The following is a 24,582-nucleotide window of genomic DNA, read 5'->3' as shown; positions in this document are numbered from 1 at the left end:
GACATTTTTGCCATACTATAGCCTTGCATTATCGGTCATTTTTTTGACATACTAAATTTTGGTGTTTTTAGCCTTTTTTTGCAACTTTCTATGCTATGGTGTGTTTGGGAAGGTTATTTAATGTGGTTTGAAGTGGTTTTTAGCTGTTTTTGGGACAGGTCATATTTTGACATTTTTGCCATACTATAGCCTTGCTTTTTTTTTCGTCGTTTTTTTTCGACATACAGATTTTTGGTGTTTTTGACTATTTTTACAACTTTCTATGCTATGGCGTTTTTCGCAGGGTATTTGATATGGTTTAAAGTTGTTTTTAGCTGTTTTTGGGACATGTCATATTTTGACATTTTTGCCATACTATAGCCTTGCTTTTTTTTTTGGCCTTTTTTTTCGACATACTGAATTTTGGTGTTTTTAGCCTTGTTTTGCAACTCTCTATGCTATGGCGTGTTTCGGAAGGTTATTTAATGTGGTTTGAAGTGGTTTTTAGCTGTTTTTGGGACAGGTCATATTTTGACATTTTTGCCATACTATAGCCTTGCTTTTTTTTTTTTCAATTTTTTCAACATACTAAATTTAGGTGTTTTTAGCCTTTTTTTGCAACTTTCTATGCTATGGCGTGTTTCGCAGCACCATTTGATGTGGTTTAAAGTTGTTTTTAGCTGTTTTTTGGACAGGTCATATTTTGACAGTTTTGCCATACTATAGCCTTGCTTTTTTGTCATTTTTTCAACATACAGATTTTTGGTGTTTTTTTGACTATTTTTACAACTTTCTATGCTATGGCGTGTTTCGCAGGGTATTTGATATGATTTAAAGTTGTTTTTAGCTGTTTTTTGGGACATGTCATATTTTGACATTTTTGCCATACTATAGCCTTGCTTTATTTGTCATTTTTTTTGACATACTAAATTTTGGTGTTTTTAGCCTTTTTTTGCAACTTTCTATGCTATGGTGTGTTTGGGAAGGTTATTTAATGTGGTTTGAAGTGGTTTTTAGCTGTTTTTGGGACAGGTCATATTTTGACATTTTTGCCATACTATAGCCTTGCTTTTTTTTGTCATTTTTTCGACATACTGATTTTTGGTGTTTTTGACTATTTTTACAACTTTCTATGTTATGGCGTGTTTCGCAGGGGTATTTGATATGGTTTAAAGTTGTTTTTAGCTGTTTTTGGGACATGTCATATTTTGACATTTTTGCCATACTATAGCCTTGCATTTTCTGTCTTTTTTTTGACATACTAAATTTTGGTGTTTTTAGCCTTTTTTTGCAACTTTCTTTGCTATGGCAACAGCTGAAAAAACACTTTATGTGGTTAAAGTGTTTTTCTGCTGTTTCTGGGGCATGTCATATTTTGACATTTTTGCCATACTATAGCCTTGCATTTTCTGTCTTTTTTTTGACATACTAAATTTTGGTGTTTTTAGCCTTTTTTTGCAACTTTCTTTGCTATGGCGTGTTTCGGAAGGTTATTTATGTGGTTAAAGTGTTTTTCAGCTGTTTCTGGGACATGTCATATTTTGACATTTTTGCCATACTATAGCCTTGCATTTTCAGTCATTTTTCGACATGCTAAATTATGGTGTTTTCGGCCTTTTTGGCAACTTTCTATGCTATGGCGTGTTTCGAAGAGGTGTTTTATGTGGTTTAAAGTGGTTTTCAACTGTTTTTGGGACATGTTATATTGTGACATTTTTGCCATACTATAGCCTTGCATTTTCTGTCATTTTTTCGACATGCCAAAATATGGTGTTTTTTGCCCTTACTGGAATTTTCTATGCTATTGTGTGACTTGGAAGGCCATTTTATGTGTTTCATTTTGGTTTTCAGCTATTTTTGGGACATGCCATATTTTCACATTTTTGCCATACTATAGCCTTGCATTTACAGTCATTTTTTTCGTCATGCCAAATTATGGTGTTTTGGGCCTTTTTTGCAACTCTCTATGCTATGGCGTGTTTTGGAAGCCTATTTTACGTGGTTTAATGTGGTTTTCAGCTTTTTTTGGGACAGGTCATATTTTGACAATTTTGCCATACTATAGCCTTGCTTTTTGGGTCAATTTTTTGACATCCCAAATTATGGTGTTTTTGGCCTTTTTTGCAACTTTTTATGTCATGGTGTGTTTCGATAGTAGTATTTTGACATTCTTTGCCATATTAGTATGGTATTTTTTTAGATTGTTGCCTTGCCACATTAGGTTGTTTTTAGTCCCTTTTCCAAAAAAATTTAGTAGTTTGTTGCAAAAATGTTTAAAAGAGTATACTATTTCTTCACCAAAAAGTCAGAACAGTACATCAAAAATGCGAAAAAGTCAGTATCCTATGTCATAAAGTCACATTAGAATCCATCATTAAAATGTAATTTTAAAATAAAAATGATTTACAGTACAGTATGTGGAAATGATTTTTAAAAAGTCTGACTATAATATGCTACAAAAAATCAAAACCTGTCTTTCTATAGTATATACAATTGTTTTTTAAAAACATAAAATGTCACAAATTTCACTTTTTTTCCTTTCTTCCTGTTATTTATCATTTTCTGGTATTTCCCCTTCTTTTCTCTTAAGGTAATAACTCGGAACGAGCTGATGCTAGAGGAAACTAGGAACACAATCACAGTCCCGGCCTCTTTCATGCTCCGAATGTTGGCCTCCCTTAATCACATCAGATCAGGTACACGCATTTAAAAAATGTTTTTACACTAAATGTAAATTGTTTGAATATTTGTGCCTATAATGCCAGTGTTCAGGAATGTTTTTGCCTTTTCTCAGAACAACTCGTCATCCCTCTCTTTAATATCTGTCTTCTTTTTCAGATCGACTAGAAGGTGATCGCTCCGAAGGTTCAGGACAGGAAAATGAGGACGAGCAGTAGCCTGCTGGTAATTTATTTTAAAGAAAACACTATTTCTTCTTGCTGTATAGCACTTGAAAACAAAACCTGAGATTTGTACAAGTATAGTGTAGAATACTTCCTTTTGAAAATTAGTGTTATTTCTAGCCCCCGTGTTTTTTTAAGATGACTTTCTTACTGATGTTTCTGTATGAGGATAAACTACATCTGTGTGAATGCAAAAGGCAAGGACGTCAGTATATATATATTAAGTGTGAGAATAATGGCGGCTGGTGTGCAAGGATGTTAAGTGCAATATTATTTTGTTAGGAGAAAGTGAGCTTTGATCAGTGTTAACGTGTGACATTTTGAATTTGTAGCACAAAGCTAAGAAATGTTGATGTGCCACTCAGGCAGTTACGCATGTAAACAAGGACTTTAAGTAAAAACAGACTTGGAGAGTGCTTTAATTTTACTGTCAAATGTGGGGGAAAAAGGAAGCTGTGGTTTTTCTCCCCGAAGGGGAAATGCCAATAAATTATAAAACTTTTACAGAATTTGGAAAAAAAAATAAAGCTATCGCATCTAAAAAATGTCTGTACCTGGATCTGAAACATGAAAGTTTAAAGACCCGGATGCACCAAACTTACATCAGAAAACTAACAGCAACAAAGGATGACTGTTGCGTCACCTCAGATCGCCTGTGTCGCAGCACCTGAACACACTGCAAACACTACAGCCAATGGCCACCCGACATGTCTGTTCTGTACCTGCGTGAGAGGAACTAGCTCTTCATACCAGCAGGCGCTGAGTCAGTTATTAAATAACAAAGCTAAGGTCAAACGCAACCAAATTAGTTTTTGAAATTCAATAGACCCAAATTTTTAAATGACAGCCCGACAAAATGCGCCTTCAAAGTGCAAACGCTTCTGTTTGGTTGTCGACGAAAGAATCCAGTAAGTGTTGCAGTGTAACGGACATCATTTGGTTCAGCTTCACTGCAGCACAAACAAGGGAAACAAAAAACTCGCTCAGAGAACTTTCTGTAAAAAAAAAGAAGTTTAATAGATGAATCTTGATACAAAACTTAAATGAAAATATTTGTATTAATACTTATTGTATAGTGAAAATCAAAAGGTTACATCACTTCTCAGGTGTATAGTACCATTCAAACATAATATGAAGATACGAGGTAAGACTGAAGCGCTCTACTTAGTACAACGGTCTCTGAGTCTCTTTCGTAACAGTAAAGGCAGCGGTGGAGTGTATAAACTGAGGTAAACGACATCCATGTAACAATTAACATTTACTAAGACGTACTGTTGTAGATTGAGACCATTTTTTACGCAATTCAACTCCAAACACAATTTTTTTCTTGTCAACTTTAAACTACCAAAATATAGCAAAAAACATGAACACTGTGCACTGCTCGGTACGTGCACAATACTAAGAAATGTGGATCTTTGTTGATGGAATTCCATTAATAATAATAATAATAATAATCTTTGAAATACTGATAACAGTAAATGTCTGAATAACTAATTTTTGGACTTCATTTACTTATTAGCCCTTTTCATTGTAACCTAAAGTCATCCTCACCACATTATTTTTAACATACTGCTTTACAGTATGCAAAAATACTGACCAAACTGTAAAAATCGCCAGTTAAAGTGGTTTCTATGAGAACAGGCACACGCTGCATGTTCAAGTGCAAAATGACTGTCGCAGATAATCATGAAATGTCAGGACCGTAATTTCTACTCACTCTGCTGACAGACTTCGTTCATATGATGAAGCTTAGAGCTGGGAGATACATGAACGGCATCACTATAATAAATTTGAGTTTTTCCTATGATTAATTACTCAATTTACTCTTAAAATCAATGCACAGTGCTAAACTGTCACAGGTCCAACTCTGCAGGCACAGCTAACTGAAAAAACACCTGCTTCTGTATGTGGACCACTGCAACCACAAACTGGCTCTTTCTCTGTACCTGAATTTTAAAAAAAGGCTTGAAACATACTTTTCTCAACACAAAAAAGAGAAATATTAAAGTGTTCTGATAACAGTGTTACAAGTCTTTTGGAAGACAGAAACTGGTGTATTATTTCATACTTTACTGCCCTGATGGGGCACTTATTATTGCAGATTGTGAGGACATTATTTATATATAGTAATAAACAAGTCTGATCATTTAGGTTACAGTAGTTAAGGCTTCCTATGTGATTACATGAGAAGATACAAAAGCTTGTAAAACACTGATGTGCACTTGGTCCGGCATAGTGGAATGAATAATGCGGCCTCTCTTTCTGTTTCCTAATAATTTCAAGTATGGAGTGGAAATATCAGACTTCATGAACTGCACCACAGAATGCTCTAGATGGTCATATATAGTGGTGTGGAAGGTGTGCAGTTCACTAATAAACTGAGTACTGTCTATAAAAATGTCCAAAAAACACACCTGCTGCATTCAGGCTGGTTTTTCCTCCACGTCCTGCTCCGCCTCTTCTTCTTCATCTCTGTCATCTTTAACAATCCCTTCATCGATACTTTCCAGCCTCAGTCTCTGACCATCCAGGTATCTGGGTCTCGGTGCTGCCCTGGTTGTAAACAGTCCCCCAGGCAGAGCCAGACCCTCCCCAAACAGGGTGAGTTTGGCGTCGCTCTCGATAGCCTTCGCCAAGCAGGAGGCGAAGCTGTCGAGAGATTTGTGTACCTCTGCGTGGACTTGAACCGAGAATGCATTGGTGTTTTCAGCTGAGGACAAAAACACAAATATGTTACATTAGAAATCTTGTGTTTAGTGTGATGTTTCGTAGCTTGCTGAAACCCTCAGTGAGTATGACTCTTCCCGTCTAAAATGTTTCAAAGCGGTGGAAATGACATACCTTTGGCCTGCTCCACCTGGTCTTCAAAGGTGACGGAGCTCCGCCTCTTCCCGGATGGATTCCCGTGGTGCTGCGGGAGGTTGGAGCCATCTGTGGAGAAGTTATCCAGCAGCATCACGTCTGTGCCTACACGGGAAACATTACAGAGACAGAAATAAGCCAGTTTAATTATGATCAAAATGCAACTCGTCTTAATAATGAGGACACAAAAAAGCTGGATAATTAGATAATGTTATCTTGAGCTGGAAAAAAAAAGCTGTGAAACAGGAATGTGAGGCTGACCGTGAAATGGTACGACATCATGTTAACACTATATCACTTTATCATCATCATTTTATATTCAAGGTAAGTCGAGTTTTAAAAACCAAGCTGTACTATGACATTTTTCCTGATTTTTGACATTTTTAAAAAAAAAAATTAATTAAAAAAAAAAAAAAAAAAAAAAAAAAAAAAAAAAAATTTAGGTGATTACGTTTTTTTATATAATTTTTGATGAAAGGCTGTTATGCCTTTTTTCATGTTTTTTTCAACTACATGCTATAGTATGACGTTTGTTCACGATTTTTGATAACATGCTACAGTGTGACGTTTTTTGATGGTTTTTGACGACATGGTACAGCATGACATTTTTCATCATTTTGACAACATGCTACACTATGATGTTTTTTAAGGATTTTTTAAGGGACAAGGTATAGCATGATGTTTTTTCATAATTTCTGAAGAGCTGCTATAGTATGACATTTTTTAATGATTTCTCACGAGATGCTTTAGCATAACTTTTTTCCTGATTTTTAACGACATGCTATACTATGACGTTTTTTCATCATCTTTGATGACATGTTTTTCATCATATTTGACTAAAAGCTGTAGTATGACATATTACATGATTTTTGACGAGATGCTGTATTATGACTTTTTTCACTATTTTTGACAGCAAGCGATAGAAGAACGTTTCCTACCTGACACAATGAGCTTCTCTTATTTTAACTGCATTTATAGAATAATCGGGTCATTCTGATGGATATTCAATAGCGTCATAATGACCTACTCTATTTTAAACTGCATTTATAGTAGTAGTAGGTCATTCTGATAAATATTCCCTAACTGAAAGAATGACCTACTCTAATAAATAAAGTTTTTTTATAATGTAACGTTAGCTTAAGTTAGGTAATAGCCACTAATATTATAGCCAACTTCAGCTTTGTAAAGGTAGCTCATCATATCAACTGTTCAACTTAGTATTTAGTTTCTTTGACAATCGGTCAGCAGTGTTAACCGTAGCAAAGGTTGTAGTGAAAGCCCATCCAACTGAAAACCACTGACGTTAACTTTGCTGTAATTTTACAAAAAAGCGAAGGCTGGCTAATGCTAACACCATAGCACGGTGAAGACCTTTTTGATGGCTTTGTGGGAAATAAGGCACTTGTGTCCCTAAAAGTTCTGAATAGCATCTTCGGATATGTCTTTGATACTGACAGCCGTCATTTTTAGTTTAGGCAGCGTGCAGATTGTTTGTCTGCGTGGGTGAAGGGAGCGGGGCTTAGCGATAGGTCAATACTTTGTTGCGTTGCTGATGGATATTATTCTGTGTTTGTCCTCATTTCCTCTGCTTCTTGGGTGCAACACTTACATGAGTCCTGAGTGAAACTGAAGCCAGTATCTCCTGTGCTGCTCCCAGGGGCCAGCAGATGTCCTCCACCAGCCAGCATGGCTGTCAGGTGTGGAGACATACCCAAATCTGAAAGAACAAAACCATCATACAACATATGAAATCACAACACAGGGATGTAAATCTAAACAGGCTGTAAATACTGGCATGTACTGTATATATACATCTATTTTACATAAACCGCTTATTACACCACACATTCAACCTTTGGCTTTTGTACTTGTTTACAGTTTAATCTATATATAGATAATGCACATACTTGTCCGCTTACAATGCTAATATGTGTGTTTTCTAATCTTTGTTTAGCTTTATTGTCCTTGATTTGGTATCCGTATGTTAAAAGGTAATAATATACAGAATGATGTCAACCTTCCTTTGAATCAATTTGCATCACAAACAGAGCCGCCGCTGCTCTCTCACCTGTGATTCTGTTGGAGATGCTGAACAGACGGGATGTCCTTTGCCGCGTGGCGAACGACTCTCTGTAGTAGCGATCTCCGAAACACATCCCCAGCAGCTCCTTCCTGACTGTTTTATTCCACAGACCGTAGATGAGCGGGTGGCACACCGCGCTGCAGAAAGACAGCCACGCTACCAAAGTCTCCAGTCCCTGAGACACACTCCCTTGTCCCCTTAAAGCCTCGGTGCACACCACCCCAACATACGGGCCCCAGGTCATGAGGAAGGTGCCAATCACCACCAAGATGGTGACAAAGGCCTTGCACTGACTCCCTGCATACACCAGGCTCCGCCGGCTTCCATTAGAGGACGTTGAGGTGCTTGAGTTTTTACGTCCGTTCCTCTGAGCTCCAGCGGAGTCGTCCTGGGCCACAACAACTGTCCCACAGTGGACTTTTCTGGCTTTCATGCGGGCAACTCGAAAAATTACACCATAACAAGCCAGCATGATGAATAAGGGGGGGAGGATGCACCAGGTGACCCAGAAGGCTGTGTAGCTTGGTTCTCTGTGCCAAGATGCAACACAGGTCCACTTGTAACAGTCAAACTCAAAGGAGGACCAGCCAAAGAGAGGAGGAAGACAGCCCACCAAAGAGTGTAGCCACACATAGGCAATGACGACGACCGCCCGGTTTCCTGTGATCTTCATGGGGTAGATCATCGGGTAAAGCACTGCATAGTACCTGTTAGAACAAAAGAGGAACACAGTGAGGAAACTGTTCTAAAGGGAGTCCAAGTAACACAGGGGCTGCTCAGATTTCACTGAGCGATATAAAAGCTAAAAGCGGCACTTTCCCACCTAACAATGCTGTGAAGTGTTTTCAGAAAGCTGCAAACACAACAGAAAATGAGAAGCTTGGCAGGAGAACAAAAACATGAACTGTAATCACAAATTCCCAAAAGGTGCTGAGGGTAATTAGGACAGCAGGGAGAACAGCGAGGATTTTGTGCTGCAGAGATATTTTACAGTAGATCTCAGTAATCACGTTTTACAGTAATTTCTGATCTCTGGCATCAGGAGTAACAATATTATTTAAACAGAGTGATATTAACTGTCAATTCCAAACAAGTAGTCCATCTACAAAAAAACCCAAAATTTAACTTTAAGGCTGCAATTAACAGTAACTTACTTATCTATTAGTATATGACTTGCACGATTTTCCGGAAAAAACAATCTATGGACTCTTGCAAAAGTAATCCCTCTAAATCATCACTTTTGACCCTCTACAAGTGTGTGGTGATGTAATTATCTGCAGACTCTGTATTTTCTTATTTTCTTCTTATTTTGCTGTGTTCTGGACATTAATGGGTTGCAACTTTGGGGCAGTTTAGTATGGCCCACAGCTAATAACAACACACAGGTAAGGTTGGGACTTTAGGTTGTTGCATCTGCAGATTCAACAAAAATACGGGGAGGCGAAACACTAAGCAGACAAAGCTTGTTCCAAAACGAGAGTGAATCTGGGCTTGGCTTTCACTTTTGCTTGTGAGCATTGAAGGGGAGGATGAAGACCTGTGCGGAGTTGGCCTGTTTTCTGTTGGACAGGTGGGTGCAGGAGATAAGCTGACTGAAGTATCAGCTTTTCTATTACAACTAACGCAACATTTCTATAATATCTCGCAGTGTGCGTGTACACACATCTCCCTTTTTTTTAGTGAGCCTGTCCTTTTTTAATGTCTAGTTGTCATATTTTATTTTTATACAAAACAACTACAGAAGAAGTTGGCCTAAATAAATTACATTCTAAAAAGATCAAAGTAACAAATATCCATTTAAAGAAAAAAAAAGTTTTCAATCTGTGATTAACAAAGTGGTGGAAATGTAGTTCAGTATGATGGATTATCTTTATCTGTGCAGGCTGTTTTACTCGTGAATCAGCTTCTTATTTCTAAAAATAGGAATCAAAGGAAATAATCTCTGCCCTGCAGATGAATGAAGCATTCATGTCGGACAACATTTAAAGTTACTTTGTGTGAGCTTGTCTAATGCTTGTCACTTGAGCTGGGAAAATCTCCAGAAAAACACCACAAGCTAAGTGTGTGGTTAACCAATCTTATTTACAGGGCTGCATACTGACCTTAAAGGGAAACGAACCAAAAGCTATTTGTCACAAATTGAAAGCCAAAAACGGCACAAAAATATTAAACACATTGTCATAAGAATGAGGTAAATGCTCAGCAAATTTACTAAATAATAAAGATAACTGTGCTTATTTTACCATGTATAATTGAGAAATAATTGCATAGACTAAATCTTGTATTTACTTGCTTTTAATGCTTTTTATGGTTATTGTTGTCACTCAGTAAAGGATATTATCACTGCATGAGGAATGATACCATCCTCCATATACAGGATGTCTACTGGTATCTGACACTTAAATTTGATGCTCTTTGAGATCATTTCAAGACATTTTTTAATCAAATTTAAGACTGATTTGGACAAATGATCCTTTTTCTTACTCAAACAAGATGATGCAAGTAAGTATAAAGCTAGGTAGTAAATAGTATATATGGTCCCGTGCAGAGGTAGGTTTCAATTAGGAACATTGTCATTACAGTGAGTAGGTTCATCTATATTTTTCCAACAACCAAGTATGGGTATAAAGTAAAAAGACAGTATTAGGTTCAGTGGTAGACTTACAGAAGATGTTTAAAATCAGAAATATGGACTTTCCCACACAAAAGAAATAAAAGATGGATAAATGCAATAAGATAAAATGTTGGTGGCAACTAAGACCTCGCAAAGTTTTAGAAGTTTAAGAATATTTCATGTCAATTTTATAAATTCAAATTTAACACATTTTAAGGACCTCCAGACACCATGTGTGTATAATGTATATCAAAAAACTTATGCTGATTAAAATGCCTGGGGAAAAAAAAAATTCTAGGGCATTTCCAAGACTACATTTAATGCAAATTCAAGTCAGTCTTGAAACTGAAATCTTAGCTTTCACATCTCATGTTCAGATATTAACACTTTCTGCTCGGTGAATATTAGACACTTGATTGTAATGGGATGGAAATTTCTCCCAAGCATTTATCTGTGTGTCATGAGTAAAATAACCCTATTGTTGAAATTAACACCATGTGTGGTCCTGTTCTCTAAAAGTTCATGTTCAAATGTTTCCTTGCATGTATACCCAAAGAAAATATTTAGTTCCCAAGCTTTCCCAAGTTACATGGCAAGTAGATAATAATATAATTACCAACTTAAGAATGGTTAGTCTAACATTGTTTGATCTAACATAGATGTATCTCATATGTATTTTACGCAGACAGAAATGCAAAAACTACTCCACCAATAGCAAGTACTGCACAACATTAGTCAAAACTGCACTTTTTCTGGTTGATAGTGTATTAACTTATCATGTGGAATAAATTGGCTCAAGTAGGAAGTCAAGCATTCCTTCACAGCAATGCCTCACACTCACACATTTTAACATATGTGAGCTGCCCAGTACAACTACTGACCAGTGAGCAGCTGCACTGGTCCAAGTGCCTTAATCAAGAGCATGTGAACAAACTCTGTTAACAAGCCTGCATTTGTCATTACTCAGCCACTGCTTTCTCTACATAAAAACAGCTATATCTGTTCGAATTAAGAGCTGCATCAATCAGTATTCATAAATCAACAATGGATCATATGACTACGTGTAATTTTTGGTTTTCGTTGTAGTGATGAAACAACAGAAAAATGTAATTATCATCATTATTAGTACCCATGACTTTGATTATTATCCAGCACTCACCTGTCAATGGCAATAGCTCCGAGGGTGAGCATGCTGGCAGAGCTGATGAGCAGGTAGAGCAGCGCAGTGAAGTTACACCACACGACCCCAAACACCCACTCCCTCTTCGCCGAGCTCACGGCCACAAACGGCAGCACTAGCATGGACAGCAGCAGGTTGGACAGTGTCAGGCTGAACACAAACTTGTTGCTGGGCGTGAGCAGATAAGGCCTGCGATAGAGGGTCGCCACAATCAAGAGGTTTCCCAGGCAGGCGAGGAGTGTGATGGTCACGATGGAGACCGACTCCAGGGCGAGCAGACCCTCACCATTTCCCGCTGTGGTGCAGTTCCTACTGGTGTTCATGATGAGTCGCTGGGCCACCCGACAGGTGAAGGAATGGTCGGAGACTGTTGGTGGAAAGACATGGTTAGAAAGGATGGTTTTGCAAAAAAAGCTTTAAAGTGGTAAAAACAAAATATGACTGTTAAAGGACCAAAACCACATGTTTTGGCGCTTTAACGATGAGTCATGTAGCCCATACTTAAAAATTTCCTCTGACATGTATTGAATTAAAGCTGTGCAGTGCAGATGTATTTTTCACTTCCATTAACTACAAAAATCAAATACTGGGACGAAACTTGATTGAGCTGTCCGTCACAGTGAGCATCATGTCTTATTAAATGTTTATGTTACATTATTGTTACTGTGTGAAAGCTGTTTAGGGATGCAACTAACTATTGTTCCCATAGCTGATTCATTCATTGATTTTCTTTTTAATCAATCTGTCTAGGCTATAAAATGTCAGAAAAGTGAAAAGGCTCATGAAAATGTCCCAGACTCAAAGCTGATATACTTCAACTGCTTATTTTATCCAACCAACAGTCTCTATGAAATTTAAGTAAAAGTAAAACAGCGAGTTGTCACATCTGAGATGCTGGAACCAGACAATGTTTTGCATTTTTGCTTGGTAATAGAATTATACAATTCATCACATTAAACGCTACATTAACATCTTTATCTGTCTCTATGTGTTACATTAACACACATCTCATCCACCATCATTTCTTTACCTTGCACACATTTGTTTTTACGTCACACTGTGAACCTTGCACATTCCTTGGACAATATAATGCACATTTTCATGTAACTACTAGGACAGCAACTTTCAATAAATTTGGATTCTTGATATTTTCACGATATACTGATTTGTTTTTTGGCTTGTAAAATGTCAGAAAATAGTGAAAAATGTCGATCAGTGTTCTGTCCACAAGTCAAGATATTCACTTTACTCTCATAGAGGAGTAAAGAAACCAGAAAATAGTCACATTTTAAAAAGCTGGAATCAGAGGATTTTAATTTTTTTTTCTAATTACTCAAACCAGCTAATATATTATCAAATTAATTGCTTATTTTACAGGTGACAACTTATCTATGTATTTTTGCAGCTCTAATTACTACCCCTTTAAAAAATATACTATCTATATTTAATTATATGTTTTATCGTAATTTTCATCTTTTCTATATATATGTCTCTTGATTTTATTTGTTATTTTTAGTGTTTTTGTTATGACCACTACACTACAAAGCAAATTCCTTGTCCTTGTACAGTCTATTGTAAACCTACATTGCAATAGACAGCATTCAATTTCTGAATCCACTTTTAAAACTGTTGGCAGTTTATTCAAATTTAAGCTCTAGTGCAGTTTAAGGGCTGATTTGAAACTTAAATAAACCTTAAGGCACATTAAGACTTTATGTTCACAGTTTTTGGATTAAATGTCTCAAGAAACTTTCAAGAGGTTGACATCTGATCCTCATACTGCTTTGAAAATAGTTCAACCAAGTGGCTAACAAAAATAGACAATCAAAAAAAGTTATTTAAACAGCATTTAGGTACTTGTGTTTCCATTTTTGACGACCTCGTACTTTTAACTCCATTACATTTCAGAGGGAAACACTAGATTTTCCTCCCCTAGATTAATCTGACAGCTGTAGTAACTTTGTGGCATTTCACATACAAAACATGTCACAGGTTTATAAAATGAGATGTATATACAGATTTAATTACCCATCCATGTAAAAAAAAGATAATAGTTGCTTCAACTCAACCAACCACAACATTAAAATGCATCTTACACATTTATGCAATTAATATTATAATAAAATAAACAATATAATAAGGACAGCTGCGGATAAAACTAATGAAACATTTCTTATTCGAATAAATTCAAGAGGACTTTTACTTAGTAGTAGTTTTGTATTGCTGTACTGGTATTTTTAAAAAGAGAAACGGTTCGCGATTGTACTTTTACCACTTGTTTTGTAGTTTGCCACCTTCGTGAATGTAAAGCGCAAACTTCGAGGTTAATATCATCAATAATACATCACTTGTAGATCAGAGTTAACGTCTTAGACGAGCTAAATGGTGGAAATGTTGCGTTTGTCCAAACTCCAGCCATCATCTCTCTGCTGTTAGCTTCGTTTGTTAACACTATTTTGCAGCGAAAAGCAGATTTGTTGTCACCATAGCGTTACTCGGTTAACCTTTCAGAGTTAAAATGGCAATAAAAACAAAGTTCAACGCGAATTCAGCTTACACTTAAGCTTTCTGCACAGCTTAATATTGACAAATGTAAACCAGCTACAACATTATAATGCTCCCCACACATTTTTCAATAAATCCAATAATAAAATTAATAATACAGTAACAAGGAGATAACACTATTGTAACGTTGCTTGTTCGGATTACCTAAAGAGGACTTTTACTTGAAATAAGCAGTTTTGAATCGTTGTATTGGTGTTTTTTCTGATATAAACGTAGTGCTTACACATATCTACTACTTTTACCACTTGCTTTATATGTTAGCATCTTCGTTAATGTTAAGCACAGGATGTTGACATGCAACTGTTAACTGGGTCATTATTTACAAGCTTCATCACCAGACTTAGAGGCTAAAACCCTTACCAATAAATCACCTGTAAATTAGAGTAAACGTTTCAGCCGAGCTAAGTGGTGGAAATGTTTGTTCACACCAAACGTTATCTCTCTACCGTTTGTTAACATTATTTTACAGCGAAAAAGCAGATTTGTTGTCACCATTGCGTTACTCGTGGAAATTAAAAAAAGTTCAACTCAAGGCAACATTTTAGCTTTCTGCACAGCTCAAAACTGACAAATGTAAACTTATTTAAACCGAGAACAGCGATGTGACCACTAGTTTTAGCTAGCAGCGACGCTAGCTAAAACAACTACCGTTAGTTAGCTAGGTTAGCTAAAACTTTCTCCCATTGTCCCGCAGCTCTCGCTCTTTACCTGCTTCGTTTCGACGCTGTTGCCCCACATTTTCTCCTCCTCGAAGGCAAACCGTCCATCCTACTTATCCGTTTCCTCACAACAACCCAGTAACAGGGGGCAGAGTCCAAAAAAGGTCTGAAGAGCCCCTCGACATTGTGAAGTTTGATAACGTTTGTCCCTCCTCAATCACAGACGGCCAGCTGCGGCTGCAATGGCGTCCTCCTCCCACCTCAGCTTCAGCTCCCTCTCCTCGCAGACTCCTTCAGTGTGTGGGTGGTCCCCGGGTGGGAATCGCGTTGTTTTGGGTAATTTCTCTCTGGCCAATAGCGTGTTGTGCTATTTCATAGTTTTTAATCATCACGACACTTATTACAAACTTAAAAGTGCATTCTATCGTGTTTCGGATGCTACATGTAGTTTGTGTAAACGTTTGTGTTCATGTGAGGAAAAATCAGTGTACGCATGAGTGTCTCTTCGTCAACAGGCTGGCGGTGTTTCTGAATGAAACGCTACGTAGCATCATTTTTTAAACCGGCTGGACCACCCATGTGGATCAAAGCTTCGCGCATATCAACTACACGTCATCACGTAATCTTACGTTATCCAATCAGAGAGCCGGGATGTTACCAACTCCCTCCACTTCCATTGGATGGCGCCAAGGCGCACTCTGCCTGAATACTACACATACACAGTCAATGATACTGCAACAATGAATCATGCTGCTCTACAAGAGGTGGACAAAAATAGTATGCATACGGAAGTAAACATAACAATCCCAAACACAAATTCAGATTTGCTCCCTGGCACTATCATAGCACTCTGATATAGATAGATAGATAGATAGATATACTTTATTGATCTCAAAACTGAGAAATTGGGATGTAGCAGTGCCATACAGTAAGAACAGAGACTAAAGAGCACACATTTTAATAGTATATAAAGGAATATGCTTAAAAAAAACCTAAAATAAATAAATAAATTAAAAAAAAACTAAGAGACTGTACATATCTACATGTATACATGTGTAAAGTGCGGAACAGTATCTGAATAAATATAAATAAAAATAAAGTCAGCAGTGCAGAGTGACATGGAGCTAAGACCCGAGTTTAAAGCGCAGACAGAGGTGAGTTATTGTAAAGGTGGATGGCTTGTGGCAGGAAAGATTTCCTGTATCTGTCCTTTCGACAGCGAAGCTGAATCAGTCTGTTGGAGAAGGTGCTCCGCTGTCGGTCCAGTGTGCGGTGGAGGGGGTGCTCAGTATTGTTGAATGATATATGTTTATCATATGTAGAATGATATGCAGTTATACTATTATACAATATTAATTCACGTTGTAGTCTAATGTGGGAAGAGGGTGTTTACATGCCCAGGAGAAAATATGTACAGCACCTTATGTCAAACACAGGTATATTAATGGTAGGCAAAAACTATTTGCAAGAAATGGTGAAAGAAATACCCAGACCCTTAACTTCAGTTAAAAAATAAATAAAATAAAACAAATAAAAATACAGCAGAATTTAAAATGTGACTTAAGTAAAAGTATATAAGTATTATCAGCAAAATGTACATAAAGTATCAAAAGAATAGCTCCTTTAACTGTGTTATATAACTAGCATTATATTATTAAGTTATTATCACCAGTATCACTAATACTGTATCCACTTTTTAAATTTTCTTTTTAAATGTGTGTGTGTGTGTGTGTGTGTGTGTGTGTGTGTGTGTGTGTGTGTGTGTGTGTTTGTGTGTGTGTTTATGAAGCACCTTTTAACATTTGTTTTGAAAGGATCTATATAAATTAAAAAAAATATTTTATCAGTATGGTTGTTGTTGTTATAAATGTGGAGCCAATTTTAGATGTTTTGTCTAGTACTTCGTAAAATAATTGTATAGTACTGCATCTTTATGGCATATAGTCTTCATCATTCTGCATCATATATCATGTTTTTTATGTAAAAAGTAACTAGCAAAGTGTCAAGTATGTGTGGTACAAAGTGCAATATCAACTTATAGATGTAGTGGAGTAGAAGAATTAAGTAGTATAAAATGGGAATACTAAAGTGATCTCAAAATTGCACCTAATTAGAGTACTTGCGTAAATGCACTTTTTATCTGTCACTGATAGCCAGTAAGACTTAACATTCATAGTATATAATTATGTTAGAGATCACTCATTTGTTTCCTCATTCTGTGGCTTAATTAACTTTATTTTTAGCTTTAAATGTTGTTTCATTTCAATCAAAATTTAACATAAAATATAAATAAACAAACTCTAAAATTACTTGTAAGTGGATTTTTTGAAGAGGACATAACTGAATTTGTAACCTGTGGATTTTAGTCACTGTTAAAACTCCACAGTAACAAGAACTGGACTACTGCAAACTGTGGACAAACATTAGGTAACAGAGTGTAATGTCTTTATTTATAGTTTGTGAAAAATAATTTGATTCTCCAAATTTGTTGAATTGTCACTGCATCACAAACTCTGTAGGGACAATACATAACAGTCAGAGGGGAATTACAAAAGTGAGGAGCATGATGTGAAAGGCACATTTGTATACATTCAGACTTTAAAACAAACATAAACATCATCTTTAACCATATCAGTCTTACAAATAATGGTCTATTGCTCTAAGACATTAACAATACTTTTGTTTCAGTCCATTTTCTATGGGATTTTTTTAACACCGTATAGTGATACAGTACTGATTTTTAAAACCAATTTGCACTTTACAGGTGATGTGCCATACAACATATTTTTTCAGAATATATTTTTGGCAATTTTCTTTTATTAAATAGGATGGAATAGAGACAGACAAGTGACATGGGTGGAAGAGAGGGGTACACTTTGGTATATGTCTTAGACCATAAGGTCAACAAGATGTCCATGCCATACAATTTGAACCTAACTGTGAGCAATACAAAGTACACATAACCCTTTGACAGGCCAGTTTCAATTGTTTACCAACTGATTTTCTCACTCTTCTGATTCAATACTGTAAAACTGTGCGGCTCACTCTAGAAATCAATCTGTCATTTGAAGTTCAATATGTGTAATTTGTTCTAAATAGGCTATAACATAAAGAAACAGTGGTGCTGTCCTTTAGTGATATATGTAAACAAAGCATTAAGCAGTTAAATTGGATTTAAACTTGTGCATTTAATGGGCTCAGGTGCAGCAACCAATGTGCATTTCTTCAAAAATATAAAAACATCTCAGGGTTACACCATGTGGAGACTGCAAGTGATTGGTCAACTCAGGCTCACTGCACTTCCTCCTTCAAGTTTTTGATGCTACTGGACCAAACTGTCAAGTCAGGGTGACATTAAACAAGATGAGGACATTTTAAGTAATATTTTTCCTTGGTAGTAACAGCTGAGACTCATGCTCGTCATAATTCTTACCCTCTATCACAGTAAAAATAGGGTGTAAACAGATAAGTTTGGCCTGTAATTGAACAGCGAGAAAATTAAACAATGGCATCCATGCTCTAAAACCAGATATTACAATGTAAACACAATAACTTTGGGGTAACTCGTCTCGTGTTTTGACGGTGCTACCACTCTGTGAAATCTGACATTGACCGATGCAGAGGCACCTGCAGTGGGACCGTCACACACCATGACACACAATTAAACCTCCACCTTAATGCCTGAAGTTAAAACTTGAGCATGGGGATCTGCGGACTGTAGTCAGTGAGAAGAGACACCATCAGACCCTGAGAGAGAAGACAGATGTGATGATCAGTTGATGAAGAATCAGACCAAATTTAAACTCATACTAGTGTTAAACTATACATCAAACAATGATCAGGCTACTCACCATGATCGTCCACTTTCTATTCTCTGCCTCGGGGAAGACGAGGGAGCGGGATGAGTAGAAGACCTCATCATCCACCTCTTCCATTTTCCGGGGGAGACAATGCAGGAAGGTCCAGTCTGGTTTGGACACACTTCCCGTCTGTAGTGGACCAGAGCCAAATAATGAAGTTAAAAGGTAATGCTGTTATTTTGTTAAAACAGGGACCATATATGCCAATGTTTTCCATCTATGGGACTCTGAGACAGAAGTTTTTAAAACTGGTGCAGTACTGAGCAAGAGTGCTGCAGCTGGCAGCTGCAAAACAGGCTGCAATGTAACCACTCGAGGCATTTGTGCAACATCCCTTATCATCCACCAAAAGTGCCCCCCCCACCCCCACCCCCAAGCTACCAAACTCCATTTAAATAAACAGCAATTTTACTGTGTATAGGGCCAGAATATTTTTCACATCTAACTAGGTGAATTACAGGTTTATTTCAACCAAACCCGAGTTAGTGATTGTTGAAATAATGAAAAGACATACTAAGATGGCTTTTTGGAGGGTTTTTGTTTGTTTGTTTCTGACGACTTTAAATTAGGTGTGTTTTACGATGATGAAAGTACTGATTGTTTGAATTGAGTCTGGCAGCTTTGTCAATGGCGATTTGGGAACTTTTTCTGGTTCAACAAAAACTACTTTACTCTTAAACAAAAAGGTCTATCTCTGTAGAGATAATAATGTAATCACACACTTATGATGACAGTCTGAGTCTGTCAGTGGCAAAACAAACACTTTTAGTGGATATAAATTGACAACGTGAACATACCCCTAGTAGTTACATTGCAGCCTGTTTCAACACTGCTGGCTGCAGCACTCTTCCTAAGTACTGGACTACTTCAAACAAAAAATGTTGTTTCCATTGTTAGACAAAGAACATAGGAAGATAGGGTTTGGGTTGAAAAATACATCAGCTCAGAGAAATTCGATTTTTTCTCCATTGCAAAATATTTATGTGTAAAACATAAATATATGTTCTTATTGACCAAAATAATTACAACATCTTTTTCAGAAAATGATATAAATTATAAAATCATGTTTGATGCAAGAGTGACTGATGTATAAAACAGTTGAAGTCTGTCATTAGTGTTAGTTTACCACACAAACAATTAGCAGAAGATTAAAATCTACTGCCTTCGTTCAGGCTGTCAGGCAGGAGCATGTTTCAGACTGATTTGCTTTCTGTCAGGAGTGTCTGCAGATGTCAAGAGGGACCGATTTGGGAACAGGCACTGATTGAAAACAACTGCTGACTTCTCTAAAAGCTACCAACATGCCATGACACGTGATCTGCAAATTAGAAAGACAGTATAAAACATTTAAAATCTGGGATGTTGCCTCTAAATTATACTCAGATATGATAAGAGAGAACGTAATATATGCCAAGAGTAAGTATTTTACAGCAGTTGCAGTGCAAAGAGGGGAAGAGTGGCAATATATATATATATATATATATATATATTGCCACTCTTCCCCTCTTTGCACTGCAACTGCTGTAAAATACTTACTCTTGGCATATATTACGTTCTCTCTTATCATATCTGAGTATAATTTAGAGGCAACATCCCAGATTTTAAATGTTTTATACTGTCTTTCTAATTTGCAGATCACGTGTCATGGCATGTTGGTAGCTTTTAGAGAAGTCAGCAGTTGTTTTCAATCAGTGCCTGTTCCCAAATCGGTCCCTCTTGACATCTGCAGACACTCCTGACAGAAAGCAAATCAGTCTGAAACATGCTCCTGCCTGACAGCCTGAACGAAGGCAGTAGATTTTAATCTTCTGCTAATTGTTTGTGTGGTAAACTAACACTAATGACAGACTTCAACTGTTTTATACATCAGTCACTCTTGCATCAAACATGATTTTATAATTTATATCATTTTCTGAAAAAGATGTTGTAATTATTTTGGTCAATAAGAACATATATTTATGTTTTACACATAAATATTTTGCAATGGAGAAAAAATCGAATTTCTCTGAGCTGATGTATTTTTCAACCCAAACCCTACCTTCCTATGTTCTTTGTCTAACAATGGAAACAACATTTTTTGTTTGAAGTAGTCCAGTACTTAGGAAGAGTGCTGCAGCCAGCAGTGACCACTGAGGGACCCATAATGCTCCTTAATGGTAGCAATTTAGAAAACATGATGTCATTATCATTTGCTGGATGAAAATTGCAGCATGCAGCAGGAGCTGGAGTACCTGCAAAGTGAGGTAGTCGGCCAGAATCTGGATTGGGTGGTAGAGGTCAGACAGTCACGTTAATGATGGGGATGGAGGCCTCCTTATGCAGCTCCTCCAGTGTGGAGTGGCTGTTCACTCGTGCCAAGACGATATCGCAGAGTCCTGAGAGAACCCTGTTTAGAGATTAGAGAGGCAGACCTAAAACTAAAATATGGGCCACCAACACTCATCTTTCCCCTCAGTCATCAATTAGCAGTACTAGTAGACAATGTAAGATGCTTGTTACTACCTTGAAAAAATTTACAGTATTATAAATATGTGAAACTGTAAAAAAAAAAAAAAAACACAATGCTAATCAATATTTTCCTGGAAATTCATATAAAAAAGGAGTGCATATACATGGCCTACATCCAGCAACTCACCGACATTAATTTTAATTCTATAAGTGATATTATAAGACTCACCTCGCTGTGTCTGTGCAGCTCTCATTGACTCCCAGGTGGATGTCCTGAGAGGTCAGGAAGCAGGGGTGCCCACCCAGCAGAGCAAACCCTGGAATTATGATATTAAACGTTTTAAACGTGGAGCACCTTTTCTACTTTGTTTCCGTTTTAAAAAAAAACGAACAAAAACAAACTATTTTTTTCCAGATAATTTTCTTTACTTTCCTTGTTTGTATTACTTGCTAATTTTTGGGTCATTTCTTCTTTTGTTGCTCATTGTCTTCTTATCAATTGCCAATTTGCCCAGGTTTCAAAGGGTTAAAGGAAGACTTCACCCATTAAATGACTGTTTGTATATCAGTTACTCACTCTGTGTAATGTTAAATTCATGAAGAAAACATTCATGTTCTCACAATTGTTCGGTGAATGACAAATCTCAAAACAGAGAATATTACTGATGAATTGAAGTAAAAGGTCTACACATATAACAGAAGCAAAACTAAAACAAAACATTTTTTTAAAACAGGTTCACACAAATCCTGCAGAACAATCAAATGTGTTTGGGAAGTGAGACTTGGTTTTATACTTAATAAATTATGTGAGAATTTGTAAACAGATGTTTTCATATAGTTTTGCTGCTGTTAAACACAGACCCCCTGAGACTTCAGTTCAATTTTCTCTTTTTTTTGGATTCCTTGTTCACAGGAGGAATGTTTTCAACAGAAATGTTTTCTTCACAAATTTAATGTATTATAGTGTGGGTAACTGATGTATAAATGATCATTTTGGGGTTGAGATATTCCTTTAAGGCAACTTAAAGTTCTGTAACAGCTAACTGGTTACTTAAATACAACACACCCTAACTCATGAGAGTTTTAAGGGGGCAGAAAAGGGAAACAGTGCAGTGGAGATAGTCGCAGACTGTTTTGTTCCTGGGATGCACGGAAAATCAGCTTTCAGCAGTTCTTTTGTGTCCATATGAACAATGACTTTTACACGGCTCAACTCACTGATGAATACTATCAGCCCAGCTAAAAGTGTGAGGCGTTAGATTGCTCTCATTAATGCTATTTAATGGTTTTTTTTATTATAGATTAGGTATATTCTTAGTAATATGTTACATATGTTGTTATCAGCATTTGACTTAGATATACATTTAAGTTGATGTATCATTACTGGTATTTAATAAACATTTTCTTTAAGTACATTTGCATGCATCTTTACATGTTTTTCCTTTCTCTTTAAAAATCTATTTTCAGATGCACAAATGAAGTTGTTTATGTATCTTGCATATTTCAATTACACTATACATTAAGCATCTTTCAATAACACAAATCATCACAAGAGATAGTCTCATTAATGTAACCTCAAGTGTTAATGTGACACTTAAATCTGTTGTAATTATTTGCCCACCTTCTGCAATCTGTTATTCATGGGGAGTAATTAGTTAAATGTAACAAAGCCCAAAGCCATGTAGTTTAATTAAAAAATAAATGTAACTGTAAGCAAACTACAGATGCTAAGGAGAAAAATAAAATAAAATTAAATAAATAAAAATAAAAAATAATAAAAAATAAAATTAGTTACTTATCAAAATGTTGATAACAAAGAGGTTACATATGAATGTGCTGAATAAAACATTCATTCTGTTGCTTTGCATCTTTTTTGCGGTGCTGGATTGCTTTGTTTTGGCATATTTTCAGACAATGCAGGTCTTGCAGGTTAAATCATTTGTTGGGAAAGTAATTGAAAAGTAGTCAAATGTAATAAGTCAAATATAATAATAATGAAGCAATTCAAATAGTTAAGTAATGAATTACATTTTAGCAGGGTAACTAGTGATCAGTAACCTATCACATTTCAAAAGTAACCTCCCCAACACAGATGGTATTGTTAAACTGAAGCGCATGGCACACACCAGTGCAGATACTTAAATACAAAACAGACACCTGTTTCTGTGGACATTCTTGTTCTGGTGCTCCTCTTCTCAAATATCATAGCAATCGACTTTCCTTGCAGAAGAGGAAGATACTGAAATAGAAATGACAGTTAAATGACCCATCCTGAGACCACACAGTAAAACTGTGGACGTTTAACAAATGCACACTGCAGCTGGCATTAGTTCGCTAACGTTAAACTACCTGTTTTTCATGTTTGATACGATGTTTCAGATCCCCTGAGACCCACAGCAGCCTCTTGATTTCATCAGAGCTGAAGTCTTTCAGAGTGAGGCAGCTGCGACCCTTTAAATTCACTCCACCAAGAGAAGCAGCTCCAGCGCTGGGAAAGTTACAAACAAGGCCACAATGCATGTTGTTACATGTACTGGCAATTGTTGTTATGCTGACTAAACTTAACTATCAGTATGCTAATGTCGATAATAAGTTATCTTACCTAAACTCCCGGGCAGAGCGCTGTTGGAGAGTTTTCAAACATTTGAAAACGGTGCTGTTTACAGATAATAGTTTAGCAGCCATTGCAGCTCAATGAAAATACAATGAAAGGGTAATGTTGTGGGAATATTTCATCAGAGTTTCATTCACAGCCTATTCCAGGCGACATGCAGCCAGAGCTAGGACAGCGTGGTTGCCTCTGACGTCACCGCGGGATCAGGAAGAAGGCGGGGCTTCCCACAAAACTAGTTTACTGTGTTTTTGTGTCACTACTGAGATGGGATGACTTTTTGGTTTTTAATTATGTAATATGTGGGCTATTACATCTTCGTTATTAAGTGTAGGCCTACTTCATCAGCAAAATGAAACAGTTACCGACTATTTTCAACAACTAGATATTAGGTTGCTAAGCAATACATACAGAAAGAGTTGTGCACGTTAACTGTCAGACTCGGTATAGTAACGTTGCCTTCACAAACCGTGGGACGAAAGATAAAATGTCGATGTTTAACGTTTCAGGTAAAGAGTTGCACCTTAAAAATATATTTACTTACTGTCGCAGACGTCAGCTGTCTATCCGGCATGATGAAATGCGTGTCCGGGGAGAAACTAGCGTTTTAATGTGACATTTCCACAAACTGCCCTAACACTCAGGCACGGTAGTAGGCTTCGTGACTGGTACACATGCTGAATATGAAGATAAAAAATAATAATAAAAATTATTATTATTATTATTATGGGTCGTAATATTTAATTATTTGCGGATGAAAGACAGACCATTTCAGTAAAAAATCTTATTTAGGAGCCCACAAAATTTCTTTGCCATCT

The 24,582-nt window shown here is 36.7% G+C and overlaps 3 protein-coding genes across 8 annotated transcripts in view; 1 reads left to right on the top strand and 2 right to left on the bottom strand.

The window, feature by feature from the left end:
• The window catches only part of dcaf6 (ddb1 and cul4 associated factor 6), a 53,029-nt gene extending 50,028 nt beyond the window's left edge, over positions 1-3,001 (top strand). For all 6 annotated transcript variants that reach the window (XM_042494288.1, XM_042494286.1, XM_042494285.1 and 3 more), the window contains 2 exons: positions 2,570-2,675; positions 2,818-3,001. In XM_042494288.1, the coding sequence (XP_042350222.1) occupies positions 2,570-2,675; positions 2,818-2,876 (165 nt within the window). In that variant the 3' untranslated portion in view covers positions 2,877-3,001. The remainder of the gene's footprint in view (positions 1-2,569; positions 2,676-2,817) is intronic.
• Positions 3,002-3,497: 496 nt separating this feature from the next.
• gpr161a (G protein-coupled receptor 161a) lies at positions 3,498-15,353 on the bottom strand. Its single transcript, XM_042494289.1, has 6 exons — positions 14,895-15,353; positions 11,601-11,988; positions 7,813-8,534; positions 7,354-7,461; positions 5,724-5,849; positions 3,498-5,592 (listed from the first exon to the last, which is right to left on the bottom strand). The coding sequence occupies exons 2-6, from the start codon at positions 11,942-11,944 to the stop codon at positions 5,306-5,308; spliced, it is 1,587 nt and encodes a 528-aa protein (XP_042350223.1). The 5' UTR covers positions 11,945-11,988; positions 14,895-15,353; the 3' UTR covers positions 3,498-5,305.
• Positions 15,354-17,282: 1,929 nt separating this feature from the next.
• otc (ornithine transcarbamylase) lies at positions 17,283-23,915 on the bottom strand. Its single transcript, XM_042494767.1, is given in 10 exon segments — positions 17,283-18,592; positions 18,697-18,876; positions 20,007-20,023; positions 20,833-20,854; positions 20,937-20,990; positions 20,992-21,091; positions 21,383-21,470; positions 23,311-23,392; positions 23,503-23,641; positions 23,756-23,915. Coding segments are annotated over 10 exon segments (825 nt in total). The 5' UTR covers positions 23,839-23,915; the 3' UTR covers positions 17,283-18,532.
• Positions 23,916-24,582: the final 667 nt, after the last annotated feature.

This window comes from Plectropomus leopardus, chromosome 10 (genome assembly GCF_008729295.1).
Source record: "Plectropomus leopardus isolate mb chromosome 10, YSFRI_Pleo_2.0, whole genome shotgun sequence".
NCBI lineage: Eukaryota > Metazoa > Chordata > Actinopteri > Perciformes > Serranidae > Plectropomus > Plectropomus leopardus.
This window is presented reverse-complemented; position numbering and strand designations above follow the sequence as displayed.